The sequence below is a fragment of the Tribolium madens genome, unplaced genomic scaffold, assembly GCF_015345945.1.
Source record: "Tribolium madens isolate multiple individuals breed KSU strain unplaced genomic scaffold, Tmad_KSU_1.1 Scaffold_7;HRSCAF=85;Tcas5.2_LG10, whole genome shotgun sequence".
NCBI lineage: Eukaryota > Metazoa > Arthropoda > Insecta > Coleoptera > Tenebrionidae > Tribolium > Tribolium madens.
This window is the reverse complement of record NW_025401050.1, coordinates 8179236-8197304: the sequence shown is the minus strand read 5'-3', so window position 1 is coordinate 8197304 and position 18069 is coordinate 8179236. Positions and strand designations below refer to the sequence as shown.

At 29.4% G+C, this 18069-nt stretch overlaps 1 protein-coding gene across 1 annotated transcript; it reads right to left on the bottom strand.

Moving 5' to 3' along the window:
• Positions 1 to 113: 113 nt before the first annotated feature.
• Positions 114 to 17788, bottom strand: LOC123009665 (nose resistant to fluoxetine protein 6). Its single transcript, XM_044406119.1, has 11 exons — positions 17397 to 17788; positions 7123 to 7244; positions 4945 to 5109; positions 4716 to 4891; positions 4252 to 4667; positions 1731 to 1956; positions 1518 to 1683; positions 1391 to 1470; positions 1117 to 1342; positions 877 to 1051; positions 114 to 825 (listed from the first exon to the last, which is right to left on the bottom strand). The coding sequence occupies exons 1-11, from the start codon at positions 17707 to 17709 to the stop codon at positions 557 to 559; spliced, it is 2334 nt and encodes a 777-aa protein (XP_044262054.1). The 5' UTR covers positions 17710 to 17788; the 3' UTR covers positions 114 to 556.
• Between the last annotated feature and the right edge of the window lie 281 nt (positions 17789 to 18069).

Here is an 18069-nt window from a genome sequence, read left to right as displayed (position 1 = left end):
TTTCTGAGGCGCGAGTTCTGGTGCAGCCTGTATAGGGAAAGCAATATAAATACCAATAAATTTTTGAAAAATAAACACACAGTTGTAAATTGTTTAATTTTTTATTGAAATTTGAAATAAAAATACACTTTGCAGCTCATTTAAGTACATCTGGCAAGAATACATTTAAGAAAAGTTATTACCTGCTTTAAACAAAAAACAACGTAATATTTATACAAAAAACTTTCATTTTGATAAACAAAACATATTAAAATTAATACTTTTGCACTAGATTTAAATAAAAACAATCTCAATTTTTATTTTTTTCTATAGCTTTCAAGAATTTAATGCAATACAAACAAATTAAACAATATTTGTATAACAATTGCATGAAGTTGGTAATCTAAGAGTTTTTATACATATTACAACAACAACTGGGAAGTATTGTTATCTCCTAGGGTAGTGTAAAGGCTAATAAAACTTAAAATTACCTACAAACTATAAAGTCTTAATAAGGTACACAATTATTTACATACAAAAAATAATTTAAAAACAAAAATGAATTTCACAGTCAACATCATTTTTTGGTGCTTACAACTTTCGTCATTATCCTCAACATTGAAACAACAGGCGCTTCAAAAGCTAAAGAGACAAAAAACGAAAGAACATAGGATGCTACAACTTGACCTAAGAAGATGATAATCATGACTAAACTTCCCAAATGGAGAGGACTATCCATACTCATTGTCATCATTCGAATGACGACAGGATGAAGCAAATAGGCGCAGTACGTAATCCGACTGAAGGGATACAAAATAGTCGACGATAAAACCGAGTTGGCAACACCTTCAATTTGAGAAATGAAAACAAAAAAATGCAAAAAACCCAATTTGGTACCTCCATATCCCGTGGAACATGCCACAACAATCCAAGCCAAACCTAGAGCCCAGGCTGAGTGGCTTAAGGCACTGTAGGCAGCCCCAGCTAGTGGAGTCAAGTTGGCTTCGTACAAACCGTAAACTAGTGCCAAAAGACACGCTATTGAAGCCGTCCAGCCCGACACCACAGCCAACTAAAAATCATAGGTTTACAGGTTATAGCACTCCGCTACGCTACGCGTCGTGCTGTAAAACTCACCTTAGACATTGTAAGTTGGCAATTTTTCTTGAACAGGAACCACCCGACACACATTCCGATCAAATATGGCCCTAATCTCGTCCACGGTTTGTCATAAATTTTGTCAAAAAGGGCAAGAGGGTCATCCGAGCCTGGCATATGACTATTGCTGTAAGCTATATAACCGGTAGTGATCCAAGAACTGACCATGAAGATCAACAAAAGACAAGCCCCACTCTTGAAATGACTAAAATTGTTTAATTAGTAATAAAATTATGTTTAACAAGATGCAAACCTGGCTGCTAGAATCAACATCACTGCACCAATGATATAAAATTGGGTGTCATCGGATAAATACCAACTCCACAACATACACTAGAAGGAAACTTTAAGAAAAAAATAACTTTAGTTTTAATTTTTACCATTTCTTCAACTGGGAATAATGTATTAATATAAAGGACGTTTCTCCACCAGTAGTTGGGACAATTGACGTGGTCCATAGTTGGGGGTTCAAAAATTGAGTTGTAATTAAACCACTTCATGATAACTTCAACTACTCCCAAAGTGAATAAATAAGGTGCTGTCAATCTGTAATAAAAACTTGAGTTTTTATACGACTTTCTGGTGATTTTTACCGTGCAAATCTGTACAAAATAAGACCAAAGAAATGCGTTATTCCCGAAATAAAACTATTGTGGCCGATTGTAATAGGGTCCAATTTGCCTTTGGCGTTAGTTCTGAAGTACAAAAATGAGACTAGAAGACCACTAGTAAAGAAAAATGTATCTACGCTGAAAGCCCCATTTGATATTGTTTGGAAAAAAAATTCCCTTTGGACCACTTTCCGATACTCCATGTTATCTGCAAAATAAACAAGATAGAAAATAATTATTTCTACAACTGGCTAAAGGCATATTTTTAATCATGAGTAGCATACACTAGTTTTTCTAATTCCTGCTTTACTACGTTTTTGTATTACTCTTTTGTACTTATTTTGTCCACTTGTCTTTGTGAATAAAGTAAAAATCATTGCTTTAGGTTCGAATATCGTTTTTTCAGCCTGTTCCGAGCAATTTATCTCGTTTTTGAGCGAAAAACAAACCAAAAGCGAGACATTTTTGATGTGTTACCAACAAAATTTGAAAACAATCAAAACAACAACGTGCTAAAATAAAAAATATCGTGGAAATCGAGTGAATAATACTAACTCATCGAAATTCCAGCAATATATAATTTATTTGTGTACAAGAAACTCACTAAAATCAACAAATCTTGCAAAAAAATGTCGTTTTAGGTCTAAAAAGCGCTATTTCATTGTTAATAAAACATACCAGAAAATCGTTGTTTTAGATCTCAATAACTTTCAGCCAGTTTCAAGCGATTTAATTCATTTTTGAACGAGAAACTTAGGTATACTAAAATTAACAAATTTTATTTTGGATTTGTATTTTGCAAAATTTCAAAATCATCGAGATAGCAGTGCCTATAAACAAGTGATAATTTTATTTTATTCATTAGTGGGTAAAATAAAAATTTTAAAAAATCACCATTTTATTAGATCTGAATTTCAGAGAACTCCGAGTGATTTACCTCGTTTTTGAGCGAAAAACCCGTTAAAATTCACAGTTTTTGTTTTATCAAAACAATAAATCGCTGTTTTATTCCTGGAAAACAATATTTCACCCAATTTCGAGCGTCTTGATTCATTTTTGAGCGAGAAACTTATTAAAATTAGTAAATTTTGCTTTTGTTATCAACAACTATTTTATAAAATTTGAAAATCATCGAGCACAATAGTTCTACACTATCAATGAAATTGAAACTATTACAAAAAAAAAATGATTTTAGGCCTAAATTTTGGAAACTACGAGTGATTTTTTATCGTTTTTCATAAAAAAAAACTCACTTAAATCAAGTGATTTTGCCAAAATAAGCAAAAAGTTTTCGCATTAGGGTAACAGCTAATTTCGAGCAGTTTTGTTTGTTTTTAAACGCAAAACGCAAAAACCGACAGAATTTTTGAAAACAAACCAGAAAAGCGTGGTTTAGGCAAGTATAGACTATTTTTATTACTTTTAAGTATAGATACCGTTATTTCATCTAATGTTACACGCTTTAGCTTATTTCTAAGCGAAAAGCACACTAAAATGTAAAACAAGAAAAAAAAATATTATTTTAACCCTGAAAGACGCTTTCCAAAGAGTTTAAGTTTGTTTTTGAGCGAGAAATTTGTTAAGATCCACAGATTTTGCCAAAATAAGTCACAAAATCGGCGTTCTAGGTTTGAATACCAATATTTGAGCCAATTTCAGGCAGTTTAATTAATTTTTGAACAAGAAAGTTACCTACTAAAAATAAACAAATTTTTGTTACCAACAGCTATTTTATAAAATATCAAAATCATCGAAATAGCAGCGCCATAGTATCGAGACACGGATTTTTTTTGGTTTACTTTATTCACTAGTGGGTAACATATAAATTTAAAAAAAAAAACATCATATTAGCCTCAATTTCAGAACACTTCGAGTGATTTGCCTCGTTGAGCTTAAATCTTACTAAAATTAACAAGTGTTGCTTCTCTTATTAACAACTATTTCATAAAATTTGTAAATCATTGAAACAGTAGTTATGAATAAAGTAAAAACTAAGGCGAAAATAATTTTGGAGCTAAATTTCAGAAACTCATCTCATTTTTGGACAAGACATTTATTTACTAAAATTTTTTGGGTAATATTATTTCAGCTAATTTGCTGCTCAATGTATTTTTTTTTTTCAAGAAATCAGAAAAATGTAGTTTAGGTATAGATAAGGTTATTTCACCCAATTTTTTTACGATTTAGCTTATGTTTACTAAAGTCTACAGATTTTGCCTAAAAGACGCTATTTTAGCCAATTTCAAGCAATTTAGCTCGTTTTTGTGCGAGAAACTTGTTAGAATCTGCAGATTTTAGAGAAATAAGGCAGAAAGTTGTCATTTTAGGCTTGAATACCAATATTTGAGACAATTTCAAATAGTTTCATTATTTTGTAACAAGAAAAGTTACTAAAAATAAAATGTTACCAACAGCTATTTTATAAAATTTGAGAACTTTGAGAAAAATTAACAGATTTGGCACTTTTTGAATGACAGGTATTTAAGAAAAATGTCATACTGACCTGAATATTTGAATGCAATGATACAAGTGTGCCCCAGAATGACCCACGCCATGCTGATCGACTTGAGTCCATGGATGACCGGAATAGTGTCACTACTGACTGATTGGTCACAGATTGTCCTAATATTAGCCCTTAGTGAAAATGCAAGTACAGTTTCCTTTACTATTAGTTTCAAAATATCTCTCAATGTCTTTGGTTTTGAGTCAGTTTTAAGACCAGTTTCAGTTTCATCCAACACATTGTTGTTATTGACAATATATACGCCATTTTTAGTTTTTGTGTCTGGCATACTCATATCCAGTTTTCGGTGAGTTTGACTTATAGACATGAGTTTTCTCCGTTTTTCATTGTGTTCCAAATAGAAATCGTAAGAGGTTCCAACAATCAAACAAACAACAACGAAACACGTTACTCCACTGAAAAATATTTTTTACAACAGTTTTAGTTTAGTTGTTGGTTTTTACCATAAAATAATAAACGTTCGGTCTTGCCAAATGTTAAATCGGTTGTGGTGAGACCTCACAGCTTCGACTTTTACACTCACTTTAGTTGAGGCTTTGGATGTTTCTTCCATAATGACTTTAATATCGGAATCAGTGCAAACATAAGGCATGCAGAGACCGATATGAAGGATTCGTTCCTAAACACGAAGGAAATAAAAACAAACTGATTTTAATTATCCCATTTTCTTACTTCCGTTGTAAAACTTGAATTAACATCAATTCGCAACATAAAGAAGGAAATGGGGAATGGTGGCAGAGAGGAGTATTTCAAAGGACCAGTGACGTAACCAACTGATTGACTTGGACTTGAAGATCTTCGAGGCACTTCAGCTTCTCTCGATGTTCGCGTCCTATTCTGCAATATTAAACAACAAGAATTTCATTTTTAAGTAAAAACGAGGTGTGACTAGTATTTTCTTTGTTTTCCTCGTTCAATATTTTACGTCAAAATTGAATGAGATACTTTTGATATTTGACGTCCCATTGTATTTAAATTAGCTTTTGCCTGAGGCTCACTTGTCCAAAGTGGAAAATACGTTCTCCCATCCTTGCGAAAAATTGCTTAAAAATACAAGGTGTTCCGTTTTTATTGTTACAACAGGTGATAGGATATTCAATTCTAAGACAAAAGTTTCCTTGCTTTTTTGCTAATATTTCAGAAACCATTTAAGATAAAATTACAAAATTTGGTACAGATTATAACCTTTGTACACCTAAACGAATTCAAACATCAAATGTCGAAATTTTTAATCAGGGGCGACCGAAACTGGTGGGGTTTAGGGTAAAAAAATACCCTAACTATTTTGGCTTTAGTTTCTTTAGTTATGCATTGACCAAAATGGTGGTCACTTTGAACAACTCCTTTCGATTTAGGCAAATTCATTTAATTAATGTTATTATGGTTACTGTAATGTAATGTTAATTAGTTGAGGTTGATTAAAAAATATGATTTCTTGCTTTTATTATTCTGTAAATTCTGATTTAATTGAACATAAATTTTAAATTAATTTTATTCAAAAACAATAAGTCGTATCGACACAATAGAGACTTTTCTGTGATAAACTATCGAACTTAAGATTTTGTTGCTGAAAGTACCGAGAAACTAAAGCCAAAATAAATAGGGTATTTTTTTACCTTAAACTCCCCCAGTTTCGTATGCCCCTGATTAAAAATTTCGACATTTGATGTTTGAATTCGTTTAGGTGTATAAAGGTTATCATCTGTACCAAATTTTGTAATTTTATCTTAAATGGTTTCTGAAATATTAGCAAAAACATATTAGTCCCCTTCCAGGGGGTGTAGCTCCCTTACTAAGCATTTTTCGATACATGTTTATAGGAAACTTTTATCTTAGAATTGAATATCCTATCACCTGTTTAAATTTGTAACAATAAAAACGGAACACCCTGTATAGCTCGAAATTTAGCTGAGCCACATAAACTTACTTTTACTCCAAATAACAACGTATTTAGATCGAAAGTAAAAAACAACACTATCATAAATTATCAAGTAAATAAACAAAATAATCAGGACGCTTTGCAGTCAGTATAGAAATTTGTGTTAAGATTTTCAAAAATGTTTATTGATTTAACTAGTCGATGACTAGTGCAGTTATTAGTGCAAAATGTCTGATGATCTACAATGTACCTCTCCAGAAATTGCTGAAGAGACAAAAGAGACAACATTGGTAAATATCATGGTAAAAGTAAAAACGCTTCAACAAAAAACGGAGTTTTTACTATAAGTATGCTCGAAAGGTAAAACTTTTACTTGTGTCATTTGGAGGATAAACAAGGTTTATGATACTACTTTTTTAATAGTAATAATAGCGCAATTTTACTTGATATGGGATAAATAATTTTTTTCTCTTTAAAAACTGTCTTGCTCTTTAAATACTTACCCATCATCTATTGACACACATAAAATAAACAATTAGTCTCTAGCCTGTTTTCATTATTCGTTAAAAGCCCATTCGTTTACTTACATTAGCCAAGGATGAATTCAAAACAGCGTGAAAATTCAGGTATTTCGCCTATAATGAAAACATTCCAAAGAACTAAAATAAAGCAAGGTGGGTCTTTATTGACACTATTTAAACATTCAAAAATTGCGATACTTGTTTGCGTGCTTGGTTCCCACTGCCAAAATAGTTTAACAATTAGTGTTTAAATTAAATTAAACAATGTTTTAGTCAAGAAGATATTGACCTGAGTGTTAAGCTCCGCTTTCTAATGCTGCAAAATAATATTTTGGTTGACGTAAGAAATTTAATCAACCATTAAAAATTATGCATGTTTAATTTAGCGTTAACTATTTCATTTATTTCGCAAAGTATTTAACGCTTTTTAAAAATCGTAGAAATAATTACCTCTGGATTCACTACAATGGATTTGCTTCTTGGTACAATATTTTCACATAAGCTTTGAGAGCCGGTCCAGTAGTGGTTTCCCCAGAACCATCCTGTTGAATATCGGCCACTGGCATCATCCACTGCAAAAGGTTAAGTCTTATTTCCAAACTCGAAGAAAAATTTATGTAAAATCACAATTTTTTAAACCTGCTATATTAATAAAAAGATTAAAATTAGTAATAACGAAAAACGATTAAAAAAATTCTGTTTTTTATTAAGCGGTTAAATGTGTAATTTTAATTAGGAAAACACATTCTGAAAGATTTTTTATCTCAGTTATTAAAATGTGACATCCAATTGAATATGAAATAAAATTTGACATAAAAAAATAATATTTTGCAAAATATCCCTTTAATAAAATAATAAAAATATCTAATTAGATATAAAGAAGCGGCAAAATTTTCTTACAATAGAGCAAAATGCTCCGATATTAGAATCATTTATAATAACCCTGTAGCAACATATTCCAAAACTAAGCGGTTTTCATAATACAATTTTTTGAAAAAAATTGCCTCTTAGTCAAAAGTTTCAAACCTGTTTTATTTATTGCTCCGCAGCTTTAGAGACAACAAATTTGTGATGTGCTAACGCTGACTTTACCTCTTCAGAAATCCATTAACATTTGACTAGTTTTTTTTCATGTTTTACTTATTCCTGTTAAGGTCGAATTTATTTTTGATATTTTATGTGCATATTTTAATTAGTAAAATAGCTATTTATGCAACAAGTTGCAAAATGAACGTATTTTTTGCACTAGACGTGAAGAACAACACATCGTGTGCAAAAAAGCAGCCATTTTGCATCGTGTTGTATGAAACACTTTTTTTTCCAATTTAGTTGTGAAAAGCATAGGCACAAATTCGAATTTTAGATCTGTGATTTCAATAATTTTCCAAAATACTAGTGTCGGGACGTTGCTATGAAAATAGTGTTATCTGTTATCTTTATGTCACACTTTTTAACACTAGTGATAAAATAATGTCATATTTTATAACTAGTGATAAAAATAATTAGTGACAACTAAAATGACATTGGAAAAAATCAATTTCAAAACTGAAAATGTACAAAGTGAGATAAAAAAAGCTTTCCAGCCATTGCTGACGAAGGTTAATCATTCTCACAAAACCATTTACTCCACATTTCATAAAGTAACAATATGGTTAGGTGTGTATATGCAATGATTAGCAATGAAATGTGAAATTTCAAGGTTAATGATACGGTACCATGTGTATTATTTTAGTACCACATTTTATGTAAATCATCATTGAATTATTCTGTTCACGCAAAATGATACGAAAAAGTGTGTCAAAGCCTAATTGAGAGAAGTCATTAAACAGGAGCTAAACAAATAGCTCTGTTTAGAGTTCACTTAGTAATTTTTAACGAATCGTTAACTTCAAAATTATACCTACCGTGCTGTTGCAATCAAAGTAGTCTGTGATTTTGAAATTAAGTTGACATCACTGAAAAAAATAGGGATCGAAAATGAGAGCTGTTTCAAATTTCAAATCTTCTATTTCTACTTTATTCATTTTATAATCACAGGCCACTTTGAGCATAGTTTAAAAAAGTATAGAGGGTGTCCCAGAAAGTTGTTACAAAATTGTTTTTTTTTTTAATTATAGGCCATATATTTTTTCAGGGTTTTGTTGTAGCTTTTAATGCTGATGTTTTGGTTATATTTGGTTATTTGCTTTTTTTTAAAGTCATTACTCATTATGCCAAGAACCCTAAAAAAATCGAATTTCACTAATCTAAAGAAGTACAAACTTGTTAACCATAATGTGTTAAAAAAATGAAAAAAACTTGTTTAAAGTTGAATAACTTAAAAAAATTAAATGAAAGTTTTTGCAATTGTCTTTTTTTCTTTTACAGCTTGGGTTCATTTAAAAACATAGTTTTCAATAAGTAAAATAAAACGTAATTTTTAAAATTTCACCCTAAAAATGTCATAAGAATTCTCTGGTGAATTTACAAGTTGTGCAACACCGTGATTGGCCAATCTCGCGTCGAAACCGCTCCAAAATCCTAGTCTATTTCGTTTCAAGTCACATTATTCTCGATAACCAAACTATAGTTAAATTGCAAAATCGATTCCACCTTGAGCCCAACCAAACGCCGGCCGTTGTTACCTCGCCATCGAATTGATGCAACAAAAATAATTTGCAATAATTAACAATAAAAAATAAATTACAAAATTCAGTTATCTTCATTTATTGTACATTTAAATGTCCAACGTGTCACGTCGTAAAACAGTGATGCATAAAAAACATCACAATACCATTGACTTACTGGTCAGATGATTGCAATAGTTTTGTAGGAAAACGATTTCGCTATATAAAATTGTATAAATCCAAGTTTTAGGTCAGCAAAATGGGAGTTTGCAACATCAAACAAAATGTAATGTTTCTACAAGTAGGCAAGTATTGATTATTTAGATCACATCCTGACTGTTTAAAAACGTGAGAAAAAGTAGCAATATGTATTTTTTGTTTTTAGATAAAATATTTGTTTTTACAACATATCAGGTCAGTCAAGTTTTATACTTTTTACTAATCTACAGAAAATAATTTATATATTTATACGGGGTGTATACAAAACTCTTTGATGTGATGTAGGAAATCTTCCAAGAAACCTCTAAAAAAATTATACGAAAACATACATGTTTTTTAGCGCATAATAAACCAAAAAATACTTTAAACTGACAGATACTGATAATTATTTTGACTATGGTAACATTGCTTCAAATTTTATTTTTAATTACGTGACCAAATCAATTTTTCAGCTTGATAAAAAATAAACTTTTAAAATTTAATTTGGACGATTCTTACGAATAATTTTCAGTTTCGTAGATATGAAAAAATAAATAAGGATTTTGTCTCTTCCAGATTATATCACCAATTAAAAAAAATAAGCAATAAAATAAAAGTTACTTTCAGCTTTATTTGTTCATAGTTGAGAAGGATTTTTTTTATTACTTTTTAAAAGTTTGCTGGAATATCTTCTATAGCGTACTGAAGATGCTTATGCGTCATTTCGTATACACACTGTATACTATTTCATAAATTTTTGTCTATTGCAAAAAAAAACGTACTAGGTGTCCAAGTTTTATCTGCACCCTCTAAAACATTTCTTCCTAATTAAACAAAACATCATAGTTGTTTTTTTCAAATCAAAAACAATTTGTCCTGGTATACCTATCCAATACACAAAAACAAAACCAAATGTTTTCTAGTATTCTTAGTTTTTATAATAAGTAATTGTTTTTGTCAAAGCAATAAAATCATTTTAAAAATGTTGTTTAGAACAGTCACCACTAGGAGCTATACACAAAAATCTAGAGATCAAGATAATTTGTAATCGAGTCATCCTTGGATCCGAAAACGTATGTCTGTAAAATGTCAAGTAAAATGACAAGGTGATGATTTTAATAACTAAATTTATAATTTACCTTAAAAAAAGAACGGTCCTACTCGTATTATTATACGTCGGCGACTAATTCGAGCAGTTTCACGTGCAGTTAGTTCAAAAACCGACATACGTTTTCGGATCTAAAGACGACGCGATTACAAGTTATCTTGATCTCTCGATACAGACATTTATTTTTTCAATATTTTCGGCCAAAAGAAAAAGTTTGTATGAAATACTTACCCGAATTCTAGAATGCAATCTAATAATTGGCTTTCAATAAATTACACGAATTATTGCTTTTTATGCCTTATGCAATGTCAAGTCGCTGTAATAATATCTTTGTTGGTAAAAAAGAAAGGAAGTGGCACAAATTGGCATAATACTCGTAGCTAGTTGTTTACTTTAAGTACGGTAACCGTGACTGAGGACAGTGAAAGTAATTTTTTTGGTTAGGTGGTAATGTTATAGGTACCGTTTATGAAGAAAGTTCGATGAGTTTGAAAAGAATCTTTAGCAGGAAGGAATAAATTATTATCTAATTTAAGCGTACAATGATTTATTAAAACAATAATACCAAGAAGTAAGAAAATAAAAACAAACAATTAAATAATTAATTCAGTAAAAAGGTTTTATGTTTGTTTTAAATTGGTTTCTTATATTTATTCTAGTAATCGCAGTTTAATTTTAATTAACAGTGTTTGCAGATATTTTAAATTAAATAATTAGTTTTCAAAACCTGCTAACTTAACCTTCATTGAAATTTATTATTCTGAGAAAGTTTATACGCAAACTGCATATTGAATGCAAATATTAGCTTAATTCGATTTTTATAAAAGTGAAAAATATTCTTGGTGGAACTTGGTGAATGGTGAAAAATAATTTTAACACGGTCGTTGGTATCACGAATACTATCAATTTTCCACACACTAAAACCATTTTAATTAGACTCTTAATAATTAAAATTCGATGAAAAATATCTGGCTAAAAATTTACTTTTACTTTTTTATTGATTTAATAAATTAATCCGTAATTCCAGAAAAAGGTCATGTAATAATTAAGAAATACTCCAAAAGCCTTCAATAAGCTTTGCAAAAATGCACAGCTTATTACGATTTCCAACTTTATGTTACACAATGTGCTGTAATATTTGTGTTTCAAATGGGTATCTCTAAATGATTTTTTTAACTAAATAAGCATAATAAAAATATTATTTTCGTAAATTTTGTTCGGGAAATAGTCTGCAAAATACCCCTCGTGCATGCCAAATTGATTCTAATTTCGTCTCATGCGCTTCGTGCACTCTAAAAAATTATCGACAATTTAGCTTGCATTCGGGATATTACTATTGAAAATTAAATAAGAACGTATTTTATTTTTGTAAGCCTTGTCATCTTACGTGAATCACGTAAGTATAATCTTGAAACCTTAAAGTTGTAGTTTTTTTTATTTTTTAAATCTTTCTTCATAAGACATTCGCATAGTATAAATCGACAATAAGTACAACTCTTGCAACCAATGACGTGCAACTCTTGTAAAAGAAAGCTAAAACGGTTATATCATCTCTACTGCGTTCACCAGTCAACGGTACTTGCTTTAAAATGAAAGTGAATTTTACTTGTACTATTATTCTTCACCGTATTTGACTTTGTTGCCTTTTCATGACCCCAATAGGTAAAAATTAACTTTTCGCTTTGTAATTACTGCCAAGCCAATATTACCATACAATTTGTTTTCTTTCGATTATCATATCACTGTCTCACCCGGAAATGTTCATCTTGTGTGTTCTTTACATAACAATGTAATTTACTTTGCTATTGCGCAAGCTGTCGCCTATTTAATCAAGACATCATGTTTAAAGATAAATAATAATAAGTATAGAAAGCAACAATAATGACAAAAAAAATTCAATTCAATAATGACAAAAAAATTCACAGAAGAGGTTTTTTAATAGAAATAAGCACGCAAAAATAACTAGCCCAGTTTAAAATTAAAAAATGTTCGTAAATAAATTGTTGCGACAATTTGTAATTATTTCTGCTTGCAAAACGTTGATATCCACAAAATTTTTTGAAGAAAATTATCTTGCGAAAACAGTTCTTTACGTAGCTTGCGGTGTTACTAATATATTTTTTAGTTGTTTTAGTATCTTATAATTGTTTCTCGTATGTATACTTAAAAATTGTGCATTTGGCGTAATTATGGTCCAAATGTTGTCAATTTAAAGCAGGTTGGTTAATCCGTCTTACGAAAATATGTCCTACACACGAACATTTCAAATACTAGTAAATACGTTTTAATTTTATTTTTTGGAGATGTAGAAATAGCTAAATGACACAAAAATTCAGTTTGAAACTTCCAAGTTTTGACCTAAACAATGTACAACATTCAAACTAAAAGAAATAAAACAAAAAAGTTATTTAAACTTTTCTAGTGTAAAGTCTTTCTGTCCAACAAGCGCAAAAATTTGTAAAAGATTCATAATGATAAATGAGAAAAAAATGAAATTTTTACCGAAATTATGACAGGAAACAATGGTATGAATGGATGAAAAGTTTAATTCAACTTGCTTAGACCGATATATTAATATTTATAAAATAATTTTTTGGCATTTAAAATACAGACTGATGCAAATAGATTAACAGTGTCAAAATGAAGAATAATCAATACTATAATTACATACTATTTTTTTTTTGTCATCCACACAGTACTTAATGTACTGGCTGAACACTTTTGAAAAAGAATAATAAAAAAAAATGTTAAACACTAAAAAATCATAAAAGAATTACATAGTAATTTTTTTAGATGAAAAATTCAACTTGTGGAGATGTGTACCTAGCGTTAGTTTTGCGAAATTTTGGGAACTGTAGGTACTTTTAACAATTAAACGTTTTCACTTACTAGTGCATGCATACAAGAATTTCTAAAAATTTACATCGACAGATAAAAAACAGAAAATACTTACTTCAACTTTTGTATTGTATAAAACTTGTTTCAACTATAAAATGTTTTACCACAATACTGGAAAAAAATTTGTTTAAAACAGTTTTTGCATCAATTATTAAAACCGTAATTTTAGAACATTTTAAGCTCAAGAGAAAGTGTCAAATAAAAGTAAAGAAAAAAGTGATCTAAAAACCAGAGCAGATAAAAAAACATTTTTTAAAAATGTTTCAACCTAAAGAAGATATTTACTAGTACTTGAATCAATTTACATTTAATAAGTATAATTAAAAAGAAAGTAATTACGTGCGTATGTGCACGATAAATATTAAATTAATTCTAAACGCTCTCTTACTTTAAATAAATACAACTTATATTTGAAGAAGGTGTTAAATTATAAGCACAAAAAACACATATTTAAGGTTAGCAAGTACTTTTAGTCTGAACCAAAAGTAATAAAAAATTATTTTCAAACTTGTATCTTTGAAGAACTGTCTATGTAACCCTGTATACCGTTTTGAACAAGTGGTGTGACACTTATAGGTCATTTTATCTTAATAATTTTAATTTCAAAAAAATCAGAAAATATCCCTGGTTTAAACTTCAAAGTGTTAATAAGAGTTAACAAAAGCGCAAATTTATTAGTGTCAATCAGCATAGAAGAAAGTACCACTTCGACAGTTTCATTTTTAACAAACTTCAAGTGAAAGTGTTATTAATGTGTTGATAAAAACTATTGTAAAAATATTAAGTAATATCTCACTGAAGTGAAGACCGGAACTACTTGTAAACTATCTACAACTTCATGTAATAATAATTGCTTTAATGATAATGAAAGTGTGTGTCGTTGTAGTGAAAAATCAAACGTTTCGTGCATTTTTTAATAATAACAGATTGTAAAGTATTCCTGTTCCACTTTCTTTACTCATCATTAATTGCTTTTGTTATCATATAACTAAGTTATATAAAAGTCCAGAATGATTATCAGTCATTCATAAATGTTTATTGCAAAACAAATAGGATAAGAAAGCATTTCCTTGGATGTTCTTTTAAGTGAAATGGATTTTATAAGAAATTCAATTTCACACAATATTACGAAATTATAAACAATGACTTTAGTAAATAAATACTTTCGTTTTCGGGTAATTGGCCCGTGATTATTCGTGACTCATGAATGAAGATGTAGGATGTGTTAACAACAGTTTACAATACTTGACTAGGGAAATTTGAAGGAAAGTGAGTGATAAACATGGAACATAACGTGACTAGTGAATAATAAGAAAGTAGACGTAAAAATAATAGTTATTAAAACTGTGACTAAATAACATCTCCGATCTTGAATATTTCACAAAGTCAAGGTTAATAATGTCAGGAGAGTATTTTAGACCAGTTATTAAATGAAAATTATCGTTGATGAGTGTTGAAAACAGGTCACTTGTTTCATTATCTTAAAAATTTGATCTATCAAAGTTAAATTTTCGAAAATTTGAATGGTCTAAATTATTTGGTATTTGAAAAAAATGAGACAAAAAACGTTGAAATTTAGTTTTTTATTGTAAGAAAAAGCATATTTTTAAATTAACAGATCCAAGATGATTCCGAAAACCACTATAATTGCACTTTGGAACATATTGAGTCAGACTTGTTTAATAAACTTTTTAAAACATAGTCATTGTTTACTGCTTTGTAATAAATTGACACTATTTAATAGACAAATGTGAAGTTTTTACACTATTAATTGTAATCAAATATGTTTACTGATTTTTTAATAACAACTATTTCAAAACTGCAAACAAATATTATCTATTAAAATGGCTTTATCTATTTCAAGTTACATTTTTACCCTTAAAAAGTTAATCATTTGTGCAATTTTATTGCCGTAAAAATTGGAAGTAAAAAGCAAATTGGAATATTCGTTAACCTTAATAATAGAAACAGAAATAGTTCCAATTTGTCCTAAAAATTTTTAATTTACCGTTTCAATTTACAATTAATTTATCCCATATTCCTGAGCTTTAACACGAGTTGATACAACATTTTTCTAAAAAAGCAAATGTTTTAAAAAGAATTTAATAGAAAACAAACAAAGGTAAAATTGTTAATTAAGCAATATTATGGTATATGGTTTTCAATTTTTCGCATAAGTTGTAAAACTCACAGCATGTAACTTTTTTTTTCTGTGATAAGAGTGGAAATTCTTACAGAAAATTATTACATGTACAGAGTGAATAAAAAGTATGGAAGAGAAGTATGGACTTATTTTTTTATCATTTGCCTTCAGATAATAATAATTAATAAAAATTAAGATTCTAAACAATGTGATCATGTTTTGAGATGGAAATTTCATCAAAATGGCAACTTATATGAAACGTAAAAAAATCGATAAAAATTTTGCAGAACTCAAAAATTTCGGAAAATTGAATACTTGATAAAACGTCACATTTTTATAGTACTTTATCATTCACCAATTAGTTTAAGGAAAAAACGTTTGATTCCAAACTTTTAATTTATCTAGTATTTGATGGTTAAATAAATTACAAATATTTTTCTAATGCGTTTTTTGGTTTCTGATAACATTTTAAAATGTAAAATAGCACGAAAATAATTTTATAATTTTACGCCATTGTATAAAAGAAAACGGACACAAACATTTTTCTAGTAGTATGTGTGGTAAATAAAAATAAAACTCGAAATTCCCTCTCCACCAAAAAATGACATTTTAAATTATTAAATGACATATTACATTTTAAACAAAAAGTATAAAACTGAACCATTTAGTTTTTTAAAAAGTAATTGATAATAATTGGTAAAGTACTACATATAAAAATGTGGTCGTTTTTCGTAAACGAAATTTAATTTTTTTTTTGGTCCAAGTTGTAAAAATTATTATTTTTTTAAATCAGTGGTAAACTACTATAAAAGTGTTTGCCAATGGATTGTAACTGTCTAAAAGAATTCAATTTTTGTCAATTTTTTTTATACTATGGTTGTCATAAAAAATATTAAAATAAATTGATTTTTTATAATAATTGCAACAGCTTCAAAAGGGTAAAAAACAATAACTATAATAAATGCTGGTTAGTTTGTTCCTTTTCGAGGTTGAATTCTAAGTTATGGTAAAGAAATAATTTTACAAAATTGGAAAAAATATTAAACAGTGTAATCATCATTTTTTTAGTCAATCAGAAATAGTCGTTTTTCCTTCTTCATATTTAACAGATTTATCAATTTCTTGAAGATTCTGAAAAATACAACGCAGTATCACTTTCAGAATCAGAAGCAAACCTAAAATAAATCTTTTTACTTTCCGCTATTACAATTAAATTGAAAATTAGTCCTCTAAGTTAACACAAACTAATGTCAGTTTTAATTATTAGGCTTTATGTAAGCTCTAGAAATGAGAAGGTTACATTTATCACCACAATTCAATGTCATTCCCTTTACCTTTCACAAGTAGTTCATGCATTAGGTCATTTTACTCAATTCGCATGCTGTTATTGAATTCTATGAAAAATACCGCAATTTGCTAAATATATTGCACCATAACAAAAAAAGTATTGGCACAAAATTCCGATAATTTATTTTTACCAAACTGAATATAAAAAATAATAATGAACAAATTACATCAAAAAACTACCCTAGCGGCCAAAATAAAATTGCATGTAAGTACAATACTGCACTTTGTGAAATAAATTCCTCTATGTTAAAAAACAGTCTAGACATGAAAAGTTTGTTAACAAATTAAACAATTTTGACTCTTCGCATAATTCTATTAAGGATTAATAGTTTCCTGTTGAAGTGTCAGAGAAAGTCAATTACGCGATAAATCATAATTTCTTCTTCAAACAGTTCATTTCCGTATGTGCGAGCAACAAACTTACTTTTCAATGCCCAGTTCTCCGTTTTCCTCAGTCCTTCCAGATAAAGCTCCACATCCTTCCTGCAACTCAACGAGACGAAATTCTTCGTCGTTTCCCAATTCGCGGCCAAAATTTCGGTGTTGTAGAAGTTCAAAACTCTGGCCAAACTCGCCGGCACCACAGTTTGATTACCATCACTCACACTTAGATTCACTTGAGGCAGGGAGTATCTTGGGTCCACTTTGGTGCCTTCTTTGTACTCCATTTCTTTAGTTTCGAGGAGTTTTGTTGCAGTTGCATATGCGAGAAGAAATAGGAAGATTGTTTTCTTCATTTTGTGGTGTTATGAACGCGCGCTTCGGACAAGTTCAAGAATATGACGTTGAATGCACATTGCCATGTGCTCGCGGAGGTTTAGTCCCGCCAACTTTCTCTCTCTTTGAGTATTTAACAATTATTTGTCCATGGGACACCCCACCTATTTGCACAAGAAGTAAACAAGATCGAAAATTCGAGACTTGTTGACTGGGATTTGCAAAAAAACAGATTTTGAAATACCTACTCAATTTTGTTGCATTCGTGTACGTTAATAATGTACTGTTATAATTCAATTATTGCATTATTTACAAAGAAATTGTGGTAGAACAGGAAATCTTATGTAAACTGAAATTAGTGTAAAATTGAATTATTATAT